Here is a 20,039-nt window from a genome sequence, read left to right on the forward strand (position 1 = left end):
TGAAGTCAGTTTCTCTAGGTATGAGAAGATGCAAGAATTGGGCCTCATAAAATCTTCTCCTGAAAAGATCTAACTATCTGAAGGCCTGTTCTGCCAGTTTTTCCCAGAGCACAGAGTGCCTCATTCCTGATTTTCACCCTGAACTCCTTTTCAGGGGCGTTGAAAGTCAGCAGTTGCAGCGGCCATGATTTGATCTTTGTAGATGCAGATGGCAAGTGTCAGTCTTCAGTTGGCAGAGCCCCTTTTTGTTCGTAAACTTGACCATGATTTTGAGGGGAGCATCTCATGACCATTTTATCCTATGGTGCAGAGAATGTCCATTCTCAGGTTTGGCAAAGATTTTTTGACAGGCCACTCAATGTGCTGTTACTGGACTAGGCCATAAAACAGTATCCAAAATTCTCTGGACCACCTGTCTTACTAGCCTCTTGGTCCAGGAAAATATTCCCTCTTGTTGCTTCCTCCCATATCTAGAGTTACACTGTTACCATCATCAATCTCATATGGGACTATACATTATTCTATTAGAGGCCTCAGACACACATTTGACAGTGCAAGAAACAGCAATTTTATAAAACAGGTGAAATACAAATAACATCGCCAGCAGTATTAGTAAAGTCACAAGTAAGAATTAAGAGCTTCCATTAGATGTAGCCCAGTATATCTCAGGTCATCTGACTTAGTCTGCTCTGTAGAATCTTTATCTTCCAGGTAAAAATATATATTCAGTTCAGTTCAGTTCAGTCGTTCAGTCATGTCCGACTCTTTGCGACCTCATGAATTGCAGCACGCCAGGCCTCCCTGTCCATCACCAACTCCCAGAGTTCACTCAGACTCACGCCCATCGAGTCAGTGATGCCATCTAGCCATCTCATCCTCTGTTGTCCCCTTCTCCTCCTACCCCCAATCCCTCCCAGCATCAGAGTCTTTTCCAATGAGTCAACTCTTCACATGAGGTGGCCAAAGTACTGGAGTTTCAGCTTCAGCATCATTCCTTCCAAAGAAACCCCAGGGCTGATCTCCTTCAGAAGGGACTAGTTGGATCTCCTTGCAGTCCAAGGGACTCTCAACAGTCTTCTCCAACACCACAGTTCAAAAGCATCAATTCTTCGGCACTCAGCCTTCTTCACAGTCCAACTCTCACATCCATACATGACCACTGGAAAAACCATAGCCTTGACTAGACGGACCTTAGTTGGCAAAGCAATGTCTCTGCTTTTGAATATACTATCTAGGTTGGTCATAACTTTTCTTCCAAGGAGTAAGCATCTTTTAATTTCATGGCTGCAATATTAGCACTGCCTATAAAGTACCTAGCCCAGTTTTCTAGTGTTGCTAGATTGATCGTCCTTAGTATGATTTAATTGTTTCCAACACAGAGGAGACTTTAAGCCTAAATTACCATAGCCTGGTGTTATCTACATAAATCCATCCCATAATTGTTGGAGATTTTTCCTCCTTTGTTGAAACTTTTCTTGTTGCTCTGACTGAGCTTGAGTTATAGAAAAAAGCTCAAATTTATGGCCAGAGTCAGAGTAGACATTATTAATTGGCCTGATGAGGGGAATCCCATCTAGTAATATCACAATGACCTGAATATGACTATAATTTTTTTTTTTTTAAGTAAATTTTCTCAGGGCCAACTGCCAGAGTCCAGCTCCAACAGCCAGGGAATGAGCCTGGAAGGGGTGAGGGGGGTCAGCGGACTATGATGTAGCCTCTGACTCATAGTACAAAACTACATGTTTATTTCAAGCTTCAGGTTTTCTTTTATATTTTGACAAAAGCATTAGGTCAGAGTCTTACTAGATGCAAACTTCCATTAACAAACTGGGATTTAACATTTTTTGAAATATTTTTTCTCCCTAAAGTTACCCTCATTTTTATCACATATAACCAAATTAAGGCTAGTTTTTTTTGTAAAATAGGTCTGTTCTCACTAATTTTGGTCTGATGATTTATATAACCATAATTGATTATAGACTTTTTATTTTGCTGAAACATTTATAGAGTCTCAGATTGAACTTTTAAAATAAAACAGGGCTGGGAAACTAACACCAAAAGCTTATCACAGATTTTGCCTAACAAATCTAGGTGAATTCGTCCCTTTTTAAGGTCTCAAAAATTTCTTGAGATTTTTGTAACCATGAGATAACCTTCCTAACTCATTTAGTAAACTTACTGGAAACCTAAGAATTTCCCATTTTTGGAGGAGTCAGATAGAGAGAAAATATAATTGTTTTGTTTATAACCTTTAATTTTACCAAAGTATTGTCATAATTAGTTTGAGAGGAAGGTTTCCCCTACTCTCTGAAAACATAAGATTCAAACCAGTAATTTTTCAAAATGAAACCATACAAGTTATAAGCATATTCACTGGTTCATTCCGTCTTTAAAACTTTCAATCATGCTGCCTGCTTCAGCTCAGAATGATTGGATTCTTTTTATAGCTGCAGTCCTAAAGAATGCTTTCAGAGCCTTCTTTATGTCTTTGTTCCTCAGACTATAGATGAAGGGGTTCAGCATGGGTGTGACCACAGTGTACATCACTGAGGCCGTTGCACTTGAGTGTGAGCTATTGGCATTAGCAGGATAAATATACACTCCCAAGCATGTACAATAAAATAAAGAGACCACTGAGAGGTGAGATGCACAGGTGGAAAATGCCTTATATTTCCCCTGAGATGATGAAATTCCACGTATGCAGGAAACTATCCTAGAGTACGAGTAAACAATACCAGCTAAGGGTGAACCTCCCAGCAAGACAGCTGAAAAATACAGCACAGTGTCATTAAGAAGGGTCTCAGAGCAGGCAACTTGAACCAACTCTTTGAGTTCACAGAAATAGTGAGGGATTATCACCACTCCACAGAAGGACAGCCTTGACACCATTAAGGTTTGTAAGAAGGAATCCAAGATACCGATGATCCAGGACACCAGAACCAGCAGTGCACAAAGCCAGGGGTTCATGATGACTGTGTAGTGCAGGGGGTGACAGATGGCCACAAACCGGTCATAGGCCATCACGGTCAGGAGGAAGTCATCCAAAACTACAAACAGTGTGAAAAAATACATCTGGGTGATGCAGCCTTCATAGGTTATAACTAGGCTCTGAGTCTGAATGTTCCACAGCATCTTTGGGACGATGGTGGAGGTGAAGCAGATGTCTACAAAAGACAGGTTGGAGAGGAAGAAGTACATGGGGGTGTGGAGGTGGGAGTCCGAGCTGACAACCAGGATGATGAGCAGGTTTCCAAATACAGTAATCAGGTACATGGAGAGGAAAAGCGCATATATAAGGGGCTGCAGTTCTGATTCCTCTGAAAGTCCCAGAAGAAGAAATTCTGAAACATTTGTCAGGTTTATTGGTCTCATGTGGTGGAGATGACTACTGGAAAGGAGAAAATAACATGTCTATTTTTACAAAAACAGACATTGCTCACATTGTTGAAAAACTATTGTTTATATTTTACTTAAGTACATTTAATATTTTTTGCCTAAGTTCAGTATATTTCTAATGGATTTTCTCCTTTATGGAATTCCCTATGTCAGCTCAAACTCACAAGGTTGTCTCATGTGTAGATTTTTTTTTTTTTTGCAGGCTATCATATATTCCAAATATTTAATGAGAAATTTTTCAATTCATTTGGGTAATAGAAGTTGAATAATGACAGTGTTTCAGGTGCTGGCCAGGTGATGAGTATGGGGCTCTACAAAAGCTGTAAGAATCTAGACACAAAGAAAATATAAGCTATATATATATATATATATATATATATATATATATATATATATATATGAAATTTGGCTACATATGTGTTAATATATATTGCTTTTCATACGATGACTCCTTCTATGAAGAAATTTGAAAAGAGTTATGAGGTAAAGAATAGAGAGGGGATACTATTTCTCATGACTCTTCAGGTAAGACATGCAAATAAGATTACATTTGAATAGAGACCTCAAGGAAGAGAGAGCAAGAACACAGGAGGAGAAATGTGTGCCTGGCAAGGTGAAAAATTGTTGCAATAGCCCTGGTGTAAAAGCCCTGGGGAAGGTGCTTGTTTAACATGTTCAAGTGTTTTAAAAAAGGAAGCCAATTTGGGGAGGTTAGTGCACAAGATGAAGTGTGAGGAGAGGCGGTGTCAGGATGCTGCTGAAACTTCAAGTCACAAGGAGACCCTCATCCACACTATGTTATGTTCCTCTAGCACATTTTGAAATTGTTACAAAGGTGTCCTGTATGTTTAAATGAATCCCTTCTGTTGATTGAGTTCTGGCTTCTGTATATGAGTCACCTTGAAATATGTGAGCTTATTACTTTCATGCATTGGAGAAGGAAATGGCAACCCACTCCAGTGTTCTTGCCTGGAAAATCCCAGGGATGGGGGAGCTTGGTGGGCTGCCGTCTATGGGGTCGCACAGAGTCGGACACGACTGAAGCGACTTAGTAGTAGTAGTTGATTATCCCTACTGTGAGCACTGTTCACATGATACATGGCAAGAACACACATACACACAGTAGACACTGGCTACTTAAAGTCTGTTGCTGAGCAGTGAAAGACGCCGGGATTCTTGGCCTCTGGAGAAGAATTCAATCCAGGGCCAGTGACTAGGCTTGATCGCTCAAAGCTTTTGTGTAATAAAGTTTTATTAAAGTATAAAAGAGAGAAAGCTTCTGACATAGACATCAGAAGGGGGCAGAAAGAGTGCCCCTCTGCTAGTCTTTAGTTGGATGTCTTATGTCTGTTAGAAAGCTATTAATCAGATAAGAGAGACACCTCAAGGTTGACAGAGTTTCACCAGGGCCCTCTCCCACAATATGCATTTTTGAGATAGGATGGCAAGAAGTGTGTCATTCCCCAGCCATAAAATAAATGATATGAATACTGGTTTGTTGAGCTATTATCAGCCCAAGGTTTGAGAAAAGAAAAAATTAGTCTGAGGTGGAACCATTTTGAAGAAAGGCAAATTCCAATGCAAATACATAGTTTCATTAACAAAGCTTAAGAAAAACATTTCCATGAGAAAAACACATTGGTTAACAAAAGTTTTGAGAAAAGCTAAGTTCAGGTGGAACCAGGTATCTTCACAGCAACACAGAATTCTAAAAGAAAAACAAAAACAAAAAACCTGAAACTTGTAGTTTGTTTCCTCCTGCCGCCTAAGGGAGAGAGAAAAACATGTCTGACACTTGCAGCCTATTTCCTCCATTTGGTGAACCCTGGCCTTCCCGTCTGTTACCCTCTCACTTCCTAAGCTATGTTACTCCTAAATCCTTTTCACCCCTCCCCCTTAACTGCCATGATTAAGTTAAAGTTTGATACAACTCAAGTTGATCAGATTTGATTATGTAAAATGGTATCCAAAAATTCCAGTTTGTAAATTTCCCAGGAATCAATAAACTTGGGGCTCAACTTTGGTCTGGCCTTGTATTAAAGACACATTAAAATTTGTTCAATGTATATATATGCATTGTGCATGCATGCTCAGTCCTGGCTGACTCATTGCAACCTCATGGACTGTAGCCCTCCAGGCTCCTCTGTCCCTGGGATTTCCTAGGCAGGAATACTGGAGTGGATTGCCATTCCCTTCCTCAGGGGATCTTCCTGACCCAGGGATTGAACCTGAGTCTCTTATATCTCCTACAATGGCATTCTGATTCTTTACCACTGTGTCACAGAAAAGGATATATATATGTATGTATATATCTATATCTTTTCTTAAAAACTGGATTTTAAGATATATGTATACATCTAGATACAGAGAGGGATGTGAGAGGGAGAGAAAAATCAAATGGACACAATAGGAAATAAAGACTTAATAAGCTCAAATGGTCCCTGAGAGACTGGTAATGAAAAGCATCTTTGGTTCTGGTGATATTTCACATACTGTTCTATTACCTTGTTGTCTGGGAAAATAATTAAAACATCAAGTATAAATTTATCCAAATGATAAATTTATCCAAATGGTATCTTTATGATATGAAACATTTGCAGATTGAATTGCCCAAAATGAATAAAAGGACTAAGACAGCACTTCACAAAAGGAAGTACAAAAGGACAATGAATATGGATTGAATTTAGACCATTTTTAATCAAGCTGTAAAACTTATTTTCCCTGTGCCTGTTTCATATCTGTTTGAATAACTGTTTATATATGGTTCAATAGTAGACAAAAAACAGCCTCTTTAGTGCTTTTTCATATGTGGCATCATCTCTTTGTTATTCTTGGGTTTTGATCATTTTTCTGATAGATCCTATGGGCTCACTCTAGTCTTAGTTCTGATTTTTGTCCAAACATCAATTATCCGTGAGGTTCATACTCATAAGACCTACTTGCATTGTGAGAATTCCATACTTATCGCTGAGTAATGTCCCTCATATCAGTCATCTGAGGACACTGTATTCTACACACATTTCTTTCACTGTACTCTGTCTTCCTAATCATAGTGCAAGATCCAAACAAGAAGAGACTTCACCTCTTTTGCTCAACTTTGTATTTTAACAAATTATGTGAATAGATGTTCACTTGTACAAAAATTATGAAAAGTTAGGAAGTAAAAATATGACGAGGTGTATGAAACCAGGCTAAATAGAACACTGAAACAAGTGTAATAAATAGAATTAAATGAAGTTTTGAAAGCTAACTGAATAAAAGATAGCAATAATTTATGACATCAACATGGATTAATTACATTAACAATAGCCTAAAGATAAAATAATATAATGTATTATGTTCATAAAATTCTCTAGCAGGTAACACATACTGTTATTACTGTTGAATGAATCAGGAATAGGTCTCATTATATTTGGATGCTTAACATATGGCAAGGTTGTATTTCACTTTATTTGGAAAGATGGAATTATTGATAAAAACTGACTTAAAGGTCTATCTTACAAAAATATGAAGTTTTTCCTCCTTAAAACATCTTACAAAAAATCACAGAGATTATGACATCAGTGTAAAAGTAACAAACACATTATGAGTGGACAGCTTGAAATCTCTGTATGAAATTATGAGTGAGTTAACCATCTTAAATAAGGCAAGGAACTCAGAGGTAAGAAAATAGACATATATAGCTGAAATTTTTTTTAAATTTGTGGCCCTAAATATGCTCCAAAAGCCAACTGAAATACAAGCATTTATAAAAATTATTTGAAAGTCTGTTTACTGTAGAAAAATGGGCATATAATATGGCTATATGATAATAATAGGTAAATCAAAATGGTGATCAAATATATGAAGTTTTGCTCTAATTCAAGATATGATTTAGGAAAGCAACATGGAACCTCTCTCATATCATTCTCCTGTGGGAAAAAAAAAATATCTGTTGAATTAGGGCTGAGAACTTTTTAGTAACCCAGGAGTATGCTCTGGTTTTTCTGACAGATATGTGAAGTGTTAACATTTTAGGGAAAAAATTGAAGATAGCAATAAGTAGTCAAAATGCAAGTATTCTTTAATTCTGGATTCTTCAGTGTTGTCACAGTTGACATACTGGACCATATTATTTGTGGTGGGGGTCTGTCCTATGCATTGTGGGGTGTTCACAGAAACCCTGACCTTTATTGAGCCCTCAATGTGTCACAGCCACACAAGGTTCTGGACATTACTGTGGGGGAAAAAATCATCCACAGTTAGAGACAGAGTTTGAATTTAATTACCATAGATTTTTGTAGCAATGATAAACTAGCAATGGAGAAAACATATCTGATTGCTAGATTTGACCACACAAAATGTATATCGATTCACAATTCCCCTCAAATGCATCTATAAGAAAACTAAATGGTCAGTTGGTAAGAAAGACAAAAATCCCATCTTCAAGTTGGAAAGAAATGCCTTCATTTCATTTTATAGCTTTCCATAGCTAACACCCAATTTCTTTACCCCAGTTAATTAATAAGATATCTGGACCTGCTCTACTTTTACTGGAAGCACTTTACTCCTTTCATCCCTCTTCTAGTTGGACCTTCATTCTTATCATTTTGCTTGCTGATTTCAGTGTCTACACTTCTCTTTTTATTATTTATATATTTATTTTACTTCTCTTTTTAGCCTTCTGGTTTGCATTGATATTTTAAGCAAGGGAATGACACCAGTGATTGCCAAGCTCTGAGTTCGGCTGAGTTCAGCTGTGTTTGTTCTCAGGTGACGTCATGTAAACATTTTTGAATTTTATTTTATCTGGTACTTTTCTGCAGTGTCTTTTGGCCGCTTTGACTCACCTGCATGGAAACTGAGAGGAAGGTCCTTGTGTGGAAGTCTGAATCCCTTCCTGGATGGTTGATGGAGACCGAAGCTCTGCCTACAGGTAAGACAGCACGTGGAGGGTCAAGTGTTGGTTCTTTACTCAGACTTTGGATTCCGAAAGCAAAAGCTTGTCTCCTCCATGCCCAGGTTGTACAAGCTTGGGGATGCAATAGAGGAGCTATTTAACAGCTCTCTCTGTCTGCGCATTAAGTATATTCCCCTCTTGTTATTAATACAGTGACCTGTAAACACATGATTTCCCTGTGGTACTTGGTCTGGACAAAAAGGATCCTTTTTTATTCCTGCTGATTCTCTGTTCCCAGGAGACCAAGTTACAAGAAGGGTGAATTCAGCTTTTATTAATTCTTCTCCATTAACTTCTCTCCTGCCAGGGGTCTAAACTCCCAAAGCCAGTGTTATCCCAACACCAGTGTTAAGTTCTCTCCAAAAAGTGATACTGAGGCAATTGTCTTGAATGGATCCCTTGGATGGTCAATGCATTGACTTTTTGTAAGGACAGAGCCCATGATACTCTCAGAAAAGTTTTATTTCTCTCTTTATAAAGGGACACCTCTATTTGTTTACTGTTAAGTAGTGGGCAATGCACACCCTGGTTTCCTGACCCTTCTGCTAAAACCATTAGGAATTTCATATTTACATCTGAAGTTAATAGCTGTCATTTATCCCCTCATTATAATGTCTCTGAGTTATGACCTGTATTTCCATATTTTAAGTACCATATCCTACCTTAGCACATTATAGGGATTATCTGCTTAAATTTGGAGAAATTTATTCTGTAAAATATCAATAATAGTGTATGCCATTCATTCTCCATTCTACAAATAGGACTCAGAGGTATTTATTTTCTGATGTTTTTTCAAATTTTTAAGTGTGTTAACTTACATAAAAAAGAATAGAGCTAGCTGATAAAATTAATTAGCTAATCATTATCCTTAAAATGAGAAGATTAACTTGGATTACCCATGTTGCTATAAGCAATGGCTGTGATTATCTAAATGCAGAGGAGAGAAGAGTAAGAACTGGAGTCAGAGAGAGATCTGAAGATGCTGTGATGCTAGCCTTGAGGATGGAAGAGGGACTATAACACAAGGAATGTAGATGCCCCTAGAAAGTTATCTAGGAAGGGAATACCTTCTTCCTTGGACTGTCCAGATTGGTCTCAGTTTTAGCAGACATATTTTATTCAGCCCAATGTAAGGAATATCAGTGGCTGATCTTAAATTTTAAAGCAATTAGTGTAATGTGTTATTGAGTTTAAACTTCTCAATTCAGTCATCTAGTTTTCCCTGGATAAAGATTGTGTGTGTGTGTGTGTGTGTGTGTGTGTGTGTGTGTGTGTGTTGGAACCCCACCTTGTGTTTGCTGGTTCATTGAATTCCACATTGCATTATATAAATGTGGTTATATTTTGAATACTTATGATAAGAAAAGTAGTTCATATCAAAAGTAATGTCTCACATTCCATTTAAAATGTTTTGTCCAAATTTCTGCATTCCTTAAATTCCATGTTAACAAAAACATTCATTATTTTCATGCCTTTACTCTTTAATTTTCTATAAAGATTATTCTCAAAATAATAAATGAGTTTATCTCTGTGTCTGTGTGCATGGACATGTATGTGTGTGTGTGTTTAACATAAAGTATATACAGACAATTAACACACATACACATATGCTTCTTACCCTTAAATGTATTCTTTGGGTTATGCAAGTATTCTTGCCATTTTCTCATATCATCCCTCAGAAAATAGGTTTTTTTTTTGTATCACCTTCAGAAGTAAAGAAAGAGGAACTTTGGGGATTACCTTTATAACAATTACATGTTGTTGTTGTTGTTTAGTTGCTAAAGTTGTTTCTGACTCTTTTGCAACCCTATAGACTGTAGATGGCCAGGTTCTCCACTCCATGGGACTTCCCAGACAAGAATACTGGAGTGGGATGCCATTTCCTTCTCCAGGGGATCTTTCTGACCCAGAGATCAAATCCTCATCTCTTGCATTGGCAGGTGGATTCTTTACCGCTGAGCCACCAGGGGAGGTCAACCATTACATAATACAGCAGACAAACTTATTGCATACCTCCTTGGATTACACATAAATAGAATCAGGCAGTATAAACTCTAAATTTTTATGGCTTTTAAATTCTTCAATTCACATAGTTTAATGGGAACAGTTTATTGTTTTCAATTATGTTTTAACAAATTTATTAGAATTTTAAATTCTAATAAATTCTAGTGTGCACTCCAGGGTAGGTAATGAAGCACAGACAGGTGAGTCACACCTAACAGGGCAAGAGACATCTCTTCCAACTGGGAAAAAGCAAAGTTTTACATGTGGATATTCAGTTCAGTTCAGTTCAGTCGCTCAGTCGTGTCCGACTCTTTGCAACCCCATAAATCACAGCACGCCAGGCCTCCCTGTCCATCACCATCTCCTGGAGTTCATTCAGACTCACGTCCATCGAGTCCGTGATGCCATCCAACCATCTCACCCTCAGTCGTCCCCTTCTTCTCCCGCATCCAATCCCTCCCAGCATCAGAGTCTTTTCCAATAAGTCAACTCTTCGCATGAGGTGGCCAAAGTACTGGAGTTTCAGCTTTAGCATCATTCCCTCCAAAGAAATCCCAGGGCTGATCTCCTTCAGAATGGACTGGTTGGATCTCCTTGCAGTCCAAGGGACTCTCAAGAGTCTTCTCCAACACCACAGTTCAAAAGCATCAATTCTTCGGCCCTCAGCCTTCTTCACAGTCCAACTCTCACATCCATACATGACCACAGGAAAAACCATAGCCTTGACTAGACGGACCTTAGTCGGCAAAGTAATGTCTCTGCTTTTGAATATGTTATCTAGATTGGTCATAACTTTTCTTCCAAGGAGTAAGTGTCTTTTAATTTCCTGGCTGCAGTCACCATCTGCAGTGATTTTGGAGCCCCCAAAATAAAGTCTGACACTGTTTCCACTGTTTCCCCATCTATTTCCCATGAAGTGATGGGACCAGATGCCATGATCTTCGTTTTCTGAATGTTGAGCTTTAAGCCAACTTTTTCACTCTCCTCTTTCACTTTCATCAAGAGGCTTTTTAGCTCCTCTTCACTTTCTGCCATAAAGGTGGTGTCATCTGCATATCTGAGGTGATTGATATTTCTCCTGGCAATCTTGATTCCAGCTTGTGCTATGAGGATATTATAGTAGTCAAATTTAAATTAAAGCAATTCACATTTAATAAACTCATTTCACCTGAAAATTGGAAGATTAGCCTACATATATAAAAGTAATAAAATATTATTAGTTGGTTCAAGAAGAGCAGTAAGGCCACACACAACATTACAGATGAGCTTTAGAAACGTGCTAGAGAGATTCATGCCTGACTAGACTCATGAATCTGGAGGGCTAGAAGCCGTGGAGAGATCAGAGCAACTTCCCACTGTATCACTTCATTTGAAAATGAAGATGTTTTACTAACAATTTTATTTCAGGAAAGTTTGTATGTAACAACACCTAACATAATAATCTAATTAAGCAGAACTAAGGACAATGTAATAATCTGATTCTACTAATTCTAGAATTTTGTTCTTATATTTTAAAGGTAGCATTCATAATTACTTTATTATTCAAGTTCATTTCATATAACTGTATGAAAAGGTGACTCCATTGCAGTCAGTCCCTTTGAGGTCATGTGGACAGGTTGGAAAGACTTGAATGTTAGCACAGCACCTGTGACCCTGAATCACATTCCTGAACAGGAACCCAAGCTTTCTAGCAAGTCATTCTTTGATTATTAGGATGACATCTAATGGATGATACTGCTATTGTACATTTTCTGCCTCTATATTGTTTGTGACAAAATTATGAATATTGGATATATTTCATTTGGAGAAGTGAAAAGATAAAGATTATCTGGAAGCACTCGAAATTTTCAAACAGACACAAGAAAGAAATTTAATTTAAAAAAGCTAAACATAGCACTAGTCCTTCAGTTCAATGAATACATCTTACAAATAGACAGCGATGGTGCATATTTGAAAGAATGCATTAACTCTCCAAAAAAGACATATGCTGTATAGTAATAAATGTGTGATCTAATACTCTGCTTTATCATATTTAAGATCAGTTCTACTCTAAAACCATATTATATCCATCTGTTCTCTCATATTTGTTTCCATGTAGATTATGCTTGGAGAGATGTACTTTATTATCCATGTTTTCCAATATCAATGGTAGACACAGTGGACATAGCCTGTATTGAAGAATAAGATCCTAATGAGTATAAAAGTACCTTATATTAGTGAAAACAACCATTATTATAAAGTTTGGATTATCAGGAACAAAAATTACACTGCATGTGTGCCTGCATGCCCAATCATGTCTATCTCTTTGCAACCCCATGGACTGTAACCTACCAGGCTGCCCTGTCCATGAAATTTCCCAGGCAACAATACTGGAGTAGGTTGCCATTTCCTTTTAAAGGGGATCTTCCCAACCTAGGGATCAAAACAGTCTGCTGCATTGGCAGGCAGATTCTTTACCACTGTGACACCTGGGAAGCCTAGCAATTACCATAAGTATATGCAAAGAATTACATTCAGAAAAGGGATAAAACAGTGGTCTCAGCATTTCTTCTTTAAGAACCTTATATAAATAGCTGTGGTTGCCAAGAGGAGTTTTTATCCTTCCCACAGGAGTAGCATAAATCATGGCAATTAATTAAGGCAAATAAAATGAAAAATGCTCAATATGATATACTGCATATGAGAATAAATTATTCTTAAGTGATCCATGTAGTTCCTTGTGATGAACGGAAATTTCCAAATACTTCACATCCAATATTTGGATTACAATTGGTAGAGGAGGAAAATCAAAAAGGGAAAAAAAAAAACTTGAAATTTCATAGATATCACAAAACTTAAGAATGAGTTACAAAATTGTACAGAGAAGTTAGAAACAAAATATAAATTCCAAGAAAAATAGAAGAAATATTTTCTGTCTCTAGAAGTCTGACCAAAGAAGGACAACACTGGGCTCAGGCTTTGAGCTCTGCTATCAAGGGGACTTCTTAAGCCCTAGGAAAATAAGACCTTTTATACTTAACTTTCCAAAGGACATTTTCAAACTTCTCTTTAAGTCTTTATTTCTCAGACTGTAGATGAAGGGGCTCAGCATGGGTGTGACCACAGTGTACATCACCAAAGCTCTGTCATTTGAGTGTAAACTGTGAAGAGAAGCAGAACTAAGGTACACACCTAAGCCTGTGCAATAAAATAAGGAGATAGGTGAGAGGTGAGATGCACAGGGGGAAAATGCTTTATACTTGCCCTGAGCTAATGAGATTCCATATATGGAGGAAACTATCTTAGAGTAAGAGTAGAGGATGCCAGTGAGGGAACTACCAGCCAGCAGCACAGCTCCAGAGTACATCACCACATTGTTGAGAAAGGTGTCAGAACTTGCAAGTTGGATCATCTGATTGAGTTCACAAAAAAAATGAGGGATTTCTAAAACTGTACAGAAGGACAGTTGCAACACCATTAAGCTTTCTGACAAGGAATGCAGGACACTTACGATCCAGACACCAGAAGCAGCAGTCCACAGAGCCAGGGGTTCATGATGACCATGTAGTGGAGGGGGTAACAGATGGCCACATATCGGTCATAGCCCATCACGGTCGGGAGAAAGACATCCAGTCTGGAAAAAAGTAAGAAAAAGTACATCTGGATGATGTAGCCTTCACTGATTATGACTTTATTCTGGGTCTGGATGTTCCACAGCATCTTCGGGATAGTGGTGGAGGTGCAGCAGATGTCTACAAAGGACAAGCTGGAGAGGAAGAAGTACATAGGAGTGTGGAGGTGGGAGTCTGAGGTGACGGCCAGGATGATGAGCAGGTTTCCAAACACAGTGATCAGGTACATGGAGAGAAAAAGTCCAAATATGAGGTGTTGCAATTCTGAGTTCTCTGAAAATCCCATAAGAAGAAATTCATTATTTCCTGTTAGGTTCCTTGGTGCCTTATGATGAAGGTGACTGTGAGAAAAGGGGGAAATAAAATGACTAATTTTCACATTAATGGGCATTACCACATTGTTGAAATGGTACCATTTATATTTCACCATAAAGAAATTAATTTCAATATTCTGTTCATGGATTTCATGCACTTTAGGGAGCTTCTTGTGCCATCTCTAATTAGCAAACTGGTTCAAGTTTTCCCCAGAAAAACTATCAAAGTTTTTTCCAAGATGTCAGATATTTTACAGTTTCATTGGGACATTCTTTCACATATTTGAGGATATGAATCGAATTGAGACAATGTACCAGGCACTATATATGCTATCTATGCAGGGAGCACACAGTGTTGAACAACAGAAGCTCCTAACATCTGGCTATGGAGACAGAAGATAAGAAAATAAAAGTTATATGGCTTGTCATCTGTTACAGTTGTTATGAAGGAAAAGAAAGAAGGTAAAAGGCAGATGGAGAAGCATGACACCTGTTGTATACACAGGTTTTTTTAATATAAATTTATTTATTTTAATTGGAGGTTAATTACTTTACAATATTGTATTGGTTTTGCTATACATCAACATGAATCCATCACAGGTATACACGTGATCCCCATGCTGAATCCCCCTCCCTCCTCCCTCCCCGTACCATCCCTATGGGTCGTCCCAGTGCACCAGCCCCAAGCATCCAGTAACATGCATCGACCCACATGTTAATCAAGACCTGTAAACAAGGTGATAATTGGAAAGACCTCAAGGAAGAGAGAACCAGAGCCTTGAGTACACCTGGATGGTGTGCTTCTGGCAAGGGCACAGTGAGTGTGAAGGCGTAAGGAAAGTGTTTGTTTAAGATGTTTCAGTCCAAAAAGGAAGCCAGTCCCATGAGGGAAATGAACAGGATGGAGTGAGGACAGATGGTGTCAGAAGATATTGAGGAACAAGAAGGTCTCCATGCTGGGCTGAAACATCGTCATAAGAGCTCCCTTTCCCACATTATGTATCTTCAACACTTTGTAATGCTCAATGTTAACAGAAAAATAGATGAAACAAAATTGAAGGGACATCCAAAACCAACTTATGAAAGATGCACATTTTTTAAAAATTTAGTAATATCAACTTTATCAATTTTGGAAATGTTTTGGAAATAAAATAATATGACAGAAAATCTTTTAAAATGTTGGGAGGAAATGGTGCCTAAGTTGTCATTTCCTCTTACACAGGGAAATATGAACTTAAATACAAATATATATGGAGAACAGTGTGGAGATTCCTTTAAAAACTGGAAATAGAACTGGCATATGACCCAGAAATCCCACTGCTGGGCATACACAATGAGGAAGCCATAATTGAAAGAGACACATGTACCCCAATGTTCATCGCAGCACTGTTTACAATAGCCAGGACATGGAAGCAACCTAGATGTCCATCAGCAGATGAATGAATAAGAAAGCTGTGGTACATATACACAATGCAATATTACTCAGCCATTAAAAAGAATACATTTGAATCAGTTCTAATGAGGTAGAATAAACTGGAGCTTATTATACAGAGTGAAGTAAGTCAGAAAGGAAAACACCAATACAGTATACTAAGGCATATATATGGAATCTAGAAAGATTGTAACGATGACCGTATATGCAAAACAGCAAAAGAGACACAGATGTATAGAACAGTCTTTTGGAGTTTTGAGAAGGCGAGGGTGGGATGATTTGAAAGAATAGCATTGAAACATGTATATTATCATATGTGAAACAGATCGCCAGTCCAGGTTTGATTGGGATGACCCTGAGGGATGGGATGGGATGGGATGGAATGGGATGGGATGGGATGGGATGGGATGGGATGGGATGGGATGGGATGGGATGGGATGGGGAGGGAGGTGGGCGGGGGTTCAGGATGGGGAACACATGTACACCCATGGTTGATTCATGTCAATGTATGGAAAAACACATCACAATATTGTAAAACAATTAGCCTCCAATTAAAATAAATAAAATTTTTTAAAAAGAAACAAATGATCATGAAGACAAAAAAATAAATAAAATAAAATAAATTCATAAAAAAAAAGAAGAAAAAGAAGATAAAGGTGATCTTAAGCTAAATGCAAAGAAAGTCTTCCATATGTTGATGGAACATGATGCAACTTTTATAAGTAAATCTAATCACAATAGAATAAATTGAACAATGAGGAATAAGAGATGTGGGAAATAGTGGGAACATGTATAAAGCATGACTTATTAGCTCATAATATGCACAGGAACATTCATTTTCATTTCTGTTTAAAGCAAGAATTTGCAAATTAAAATATTTAAGTAAGAATGCATTCAGTTAACTCTTTAATGTAATGATGGGAAGGAACATAACGTGACACAGATTTTACCACATAAAATTTATAAATTCTGGACATTCTGAACAAATTCTTCTATACATATATGAAATAACTTAATTGCAAACATCTGCTTCATGTTAACAATTCTAATTTGAAACAATACAATTATTTTTTTAAAAAATAAAAATATGTTGTATTTACTGTACAAAAGTAAAGGAATTGAACAGGAAAATCACTACTTTTTCAATGCAGAAAGTAACTGGCTGACTATACATGTATTCAACCTTAGTGGAAATAAAACAATTGTGAATTAAATTCATTAACACTTTCCCATAATATTTTTTTATTTGAATACTGAGAGACATATTATTCTGAAATATATATCTCATGAACTGTTGTTGCAAGGTAATGTGTGGCAACATTGCCTGGTCTGTATATTTCTCATCAGTAGTCAAATATGCTCTATATTAAAAATAGTCCTTACATTTCTGTACATCCAAGCACAGCTAATACGCTATTCTCTACTCCAATTAATCTCGAAGCTCCCTGGACCTAGGTTCTATTTTTAAGAAGTAATTTTCATATCTCATTCCCTATTCTAATTGGGCTTTTATGTCCATCATTTAATGGTCAACATTGACCCTTGATTGTAGATTTTAATATTTTGAATATTTTGAGCATCATAAATTAATATAGTCATAACTAATCAAGCAAACAAACAACTACAGAAATCATAGCTCTGGGTTAGTCTGCATTGGCGCTCAAGTGAACTCAGGTAAAACATTCTTGCCTGCCATTCCCTTTGATCATATCCTGCGTTATTTCCTGGGCTCTTGGACTCACCTGGTTGGAGTCTCTAAGAGGAACATTTGGACATAAATGTCGAAAATTCTGTTGGTTTGTTGATGATGGAGTTAGATGCTCAGTTTCTAGACAAGACAGAAGGATGGAGTGAATCATTGGCCCCCCAACCAGAGTTATAACTCCACAAGCAATAGCCGTGCACCATCCAGCCCAAGGATGGGCAGGAGGAGGGATGCAGCAGAGGAGACATTTACAGCTCCCAGTGTCTGCTCATTATGTACATTTCCCTCTTGTATCACCACCTCTAATAGCCGATTTCCCTGAGGGACTATGGTCTGGACAGATAGAAAAGTTTTCCTGCTCATTCTCTGTGTCTAGGAGACAATGTTACAAGGCAGATGAATTCAGTGTTTATTACTCCTTCATGACCTCTCCTGTTTGCCTACGGGACTAAACCTTAAAGTTGCCCTGTGTGTGCTAAGTCAGTTCAGTTGTGTCTGACCCTTTGCAAACTTATGGACTGTAGCTGCTGCTGCTAAGTTGCTTCAGTCGTGTCCGACTCTGTGCGACCCCAGAGACGGCAGCCCACCAGGCTCTCTCGTCCCTGGGATTCTCCAGGCAAGAACACTGGAGTGGGTTGCCATTGCCTTCTCCAATGCATGTAAGTGAAAGTGAAAGTGAAGCCGCTCAGTCGGGTCCGACGCTTAGTGACCTCATGGACTGCAGCCTACCAGGCTCCTCCATCCATGGGATTTTCCAGGCAAGAGTACTGGAGTGGATTGCCATTCATCCCAATTCTGAGTTCAAATTTCTCCAGAATCTCAGTCTGAGGGTTCTATCTTGATAAGGTCCCTAATCAAAGCATTGATCCTGATGAGTCCCCACTCCTGCTATCTCTAGAAAATGACTTACCATCTTCAAGCAGCGGGATAATTTTGTTCTTTTAATACAAAACCTGGACAGTACTCTGCATCAATTCATAATTTTGCCAAAACATGTGAAAATTTAATACTTACAGCACAAGTTAAAACTGGTTATTCAGTCCCTCATTAAAATATTTGTTAATCATAGAAGACATTTTTGGATCATAACATCATATAGGGATTATATAATAATTTAATTTTAGTAAAGACCATTCCATGAGATGGTACTATTATGAAATCAATTTTTAGTTGCAGAAATGGGCTTCATGGGAATTAGTGATCTGCCAGTTATAATCTGAGTAAAGCATGAAGCCTTTGTTGGAATCTTGTCAGATAGTTTCCAGTTTTCAAACTCTGCACCAGTGGTTCTCAACCAGAAATGTCTCTGGCCTCGATAATATCTGGCATGGTTTGAAGGGATTCTGCTAAACAACTGCAATGTTCAGGGTGTGTGTGTGTGTGTGTGTGTGTGTGTGTGTGTGTGTGGTCATTTCAATTGTGTCTGACTCTTTTTGACTCTATGAACTGTAGCCCTCAAGATTCCTCTGTCCATGAGATTCTCCAGGTAAAAATACTGGAGTGGGCTGCCATTCCCTCCTCCAGGGGATCTTCCCAACTCAGGGACTGAACCCACATCTTTTATGTTTCCAGGACTGTACCACACAAAAATAATTACCTTGCTCCAAAATGTCAAGAGTGGGAAAATGAGTAAACCTCTTCTAGACTAGCACTTTTCCTACTTCATTGTGCATATCCATCAACCTTTGCATGTATGCTAAGTCACTTCAGTCGTGTCAGAATCTTTGTGGCCCACCAGACTCCTCTGTCCATGGGATTCTCCAGGCAAGAATACTGGCATGGGTTGCCATGCTCTACATCCAGGAGATCTTTCCAACCCAGGGAATGAACCTGCACCTCCTGCTGCTCCTGCATTGCAGGCAGATTCTTTACCACTGAGCCCCAGAGAAGCCCTCAATAAACCTGATGAGAGTCCTGATTCTGCTCAAACCCGGTGAACCATGAGACTTTATTCTTCTAACAAGGTCTTGAGAGATGCCGATGAAGCACGTACTGGACTATGGCCATTCTGTGAGTAAGCCAGGCTGTGGTTATGTTTTTTGAGTCATGGGTACAGAGTTTTACATTTTTCCACCAAAAATTATCTTTCCATGAAATTCTTAATGAATTTTTTGGTTGAAATATGTGATGAAAACTGTATGGATTCATTCCAGACTCTGTGATACTTTCTATGTACAATTCTTTCAAGGGCCCTTGAATCATACCAAATAATCTACCTGTGAAAAAAATATGTGTAGTGTACATAATAAGGGCCTCCAAAAGATGTGATGATCTTTGAACATTGTATTTTATACCAGTAAGTGATGATTAAGGATATAAGTAGAATACAGCTTCTAATGAGCTCAGCCAGGATTATGCAAGTGGGACTAACTTAATCACAGTGGCTCTCTAAATGTGGATGAGAAGTGCTGGAGTCACAGAGGGACTTGAAAACTTGAAGCTGCTAACTTTGAAGATGCTGCTATTAGCCAGGCAATACAGGTGGCTTCTAGAACCTGGAAGAGGAGAGGAAGTGAATTACTACTTTGAGCCTCCAGGAGAAAGCCAGCCATGCTCATATCATTATTTTAACTCAAAATAAACAATTTTAGACTTCTGCTATCCAGAAACATGAGTATGAATTTGTAATTTTTTA

The 20,039-nt window shown here is 38.1% G+C and overlaps 1 protein-coding gene and 1 pseudogene across 1 annotated transcript; both read right to left on the reverse strand.

Moving 5' to 3' along the window:
- Positions 1-2,424: 2,424 nt before the first annotated feature.
- LOC138440571 (olfactory receptor-like protein OLF4) lies at positions 2,425-3,375 on the reverse strand. The gene has a single exon (XM_069590273.1). It carries the CDS (start codon positions 3,373-3,375, stop codon positions 2,425-2,427), a length of 951 nt encoding a protein of 316 aa, XP_069446374.1.
- Positions 3,376-13,313: 9,938 nt separating this feature from the next.
- On the reverse strand, positions 13,314-14,344 carry LOC138440572 (olfactory receptor-like protein OLF4; annotated as a pseudogene).
- Positions 14,345-20,039: the final 5,695 nt, after the last annotated feature.

The sequence above is a fragment of the Ovis canadensis genome, chromosome 5 (genome assembly GCF_042477335.2).
Source record: "Ovis canadensis isolate MfBH-ARS-UI-01 breed Bighorn chromosome 5, ARS-UI_OviCan_v2, whole genome shotgun sequence".
Classification (NCBI taxonomy): Eukaryota; Metazoa; Chordata; class Mammalia; order Artiodactyla; family Bovidae; genus Ovis; species Ovis canadensis.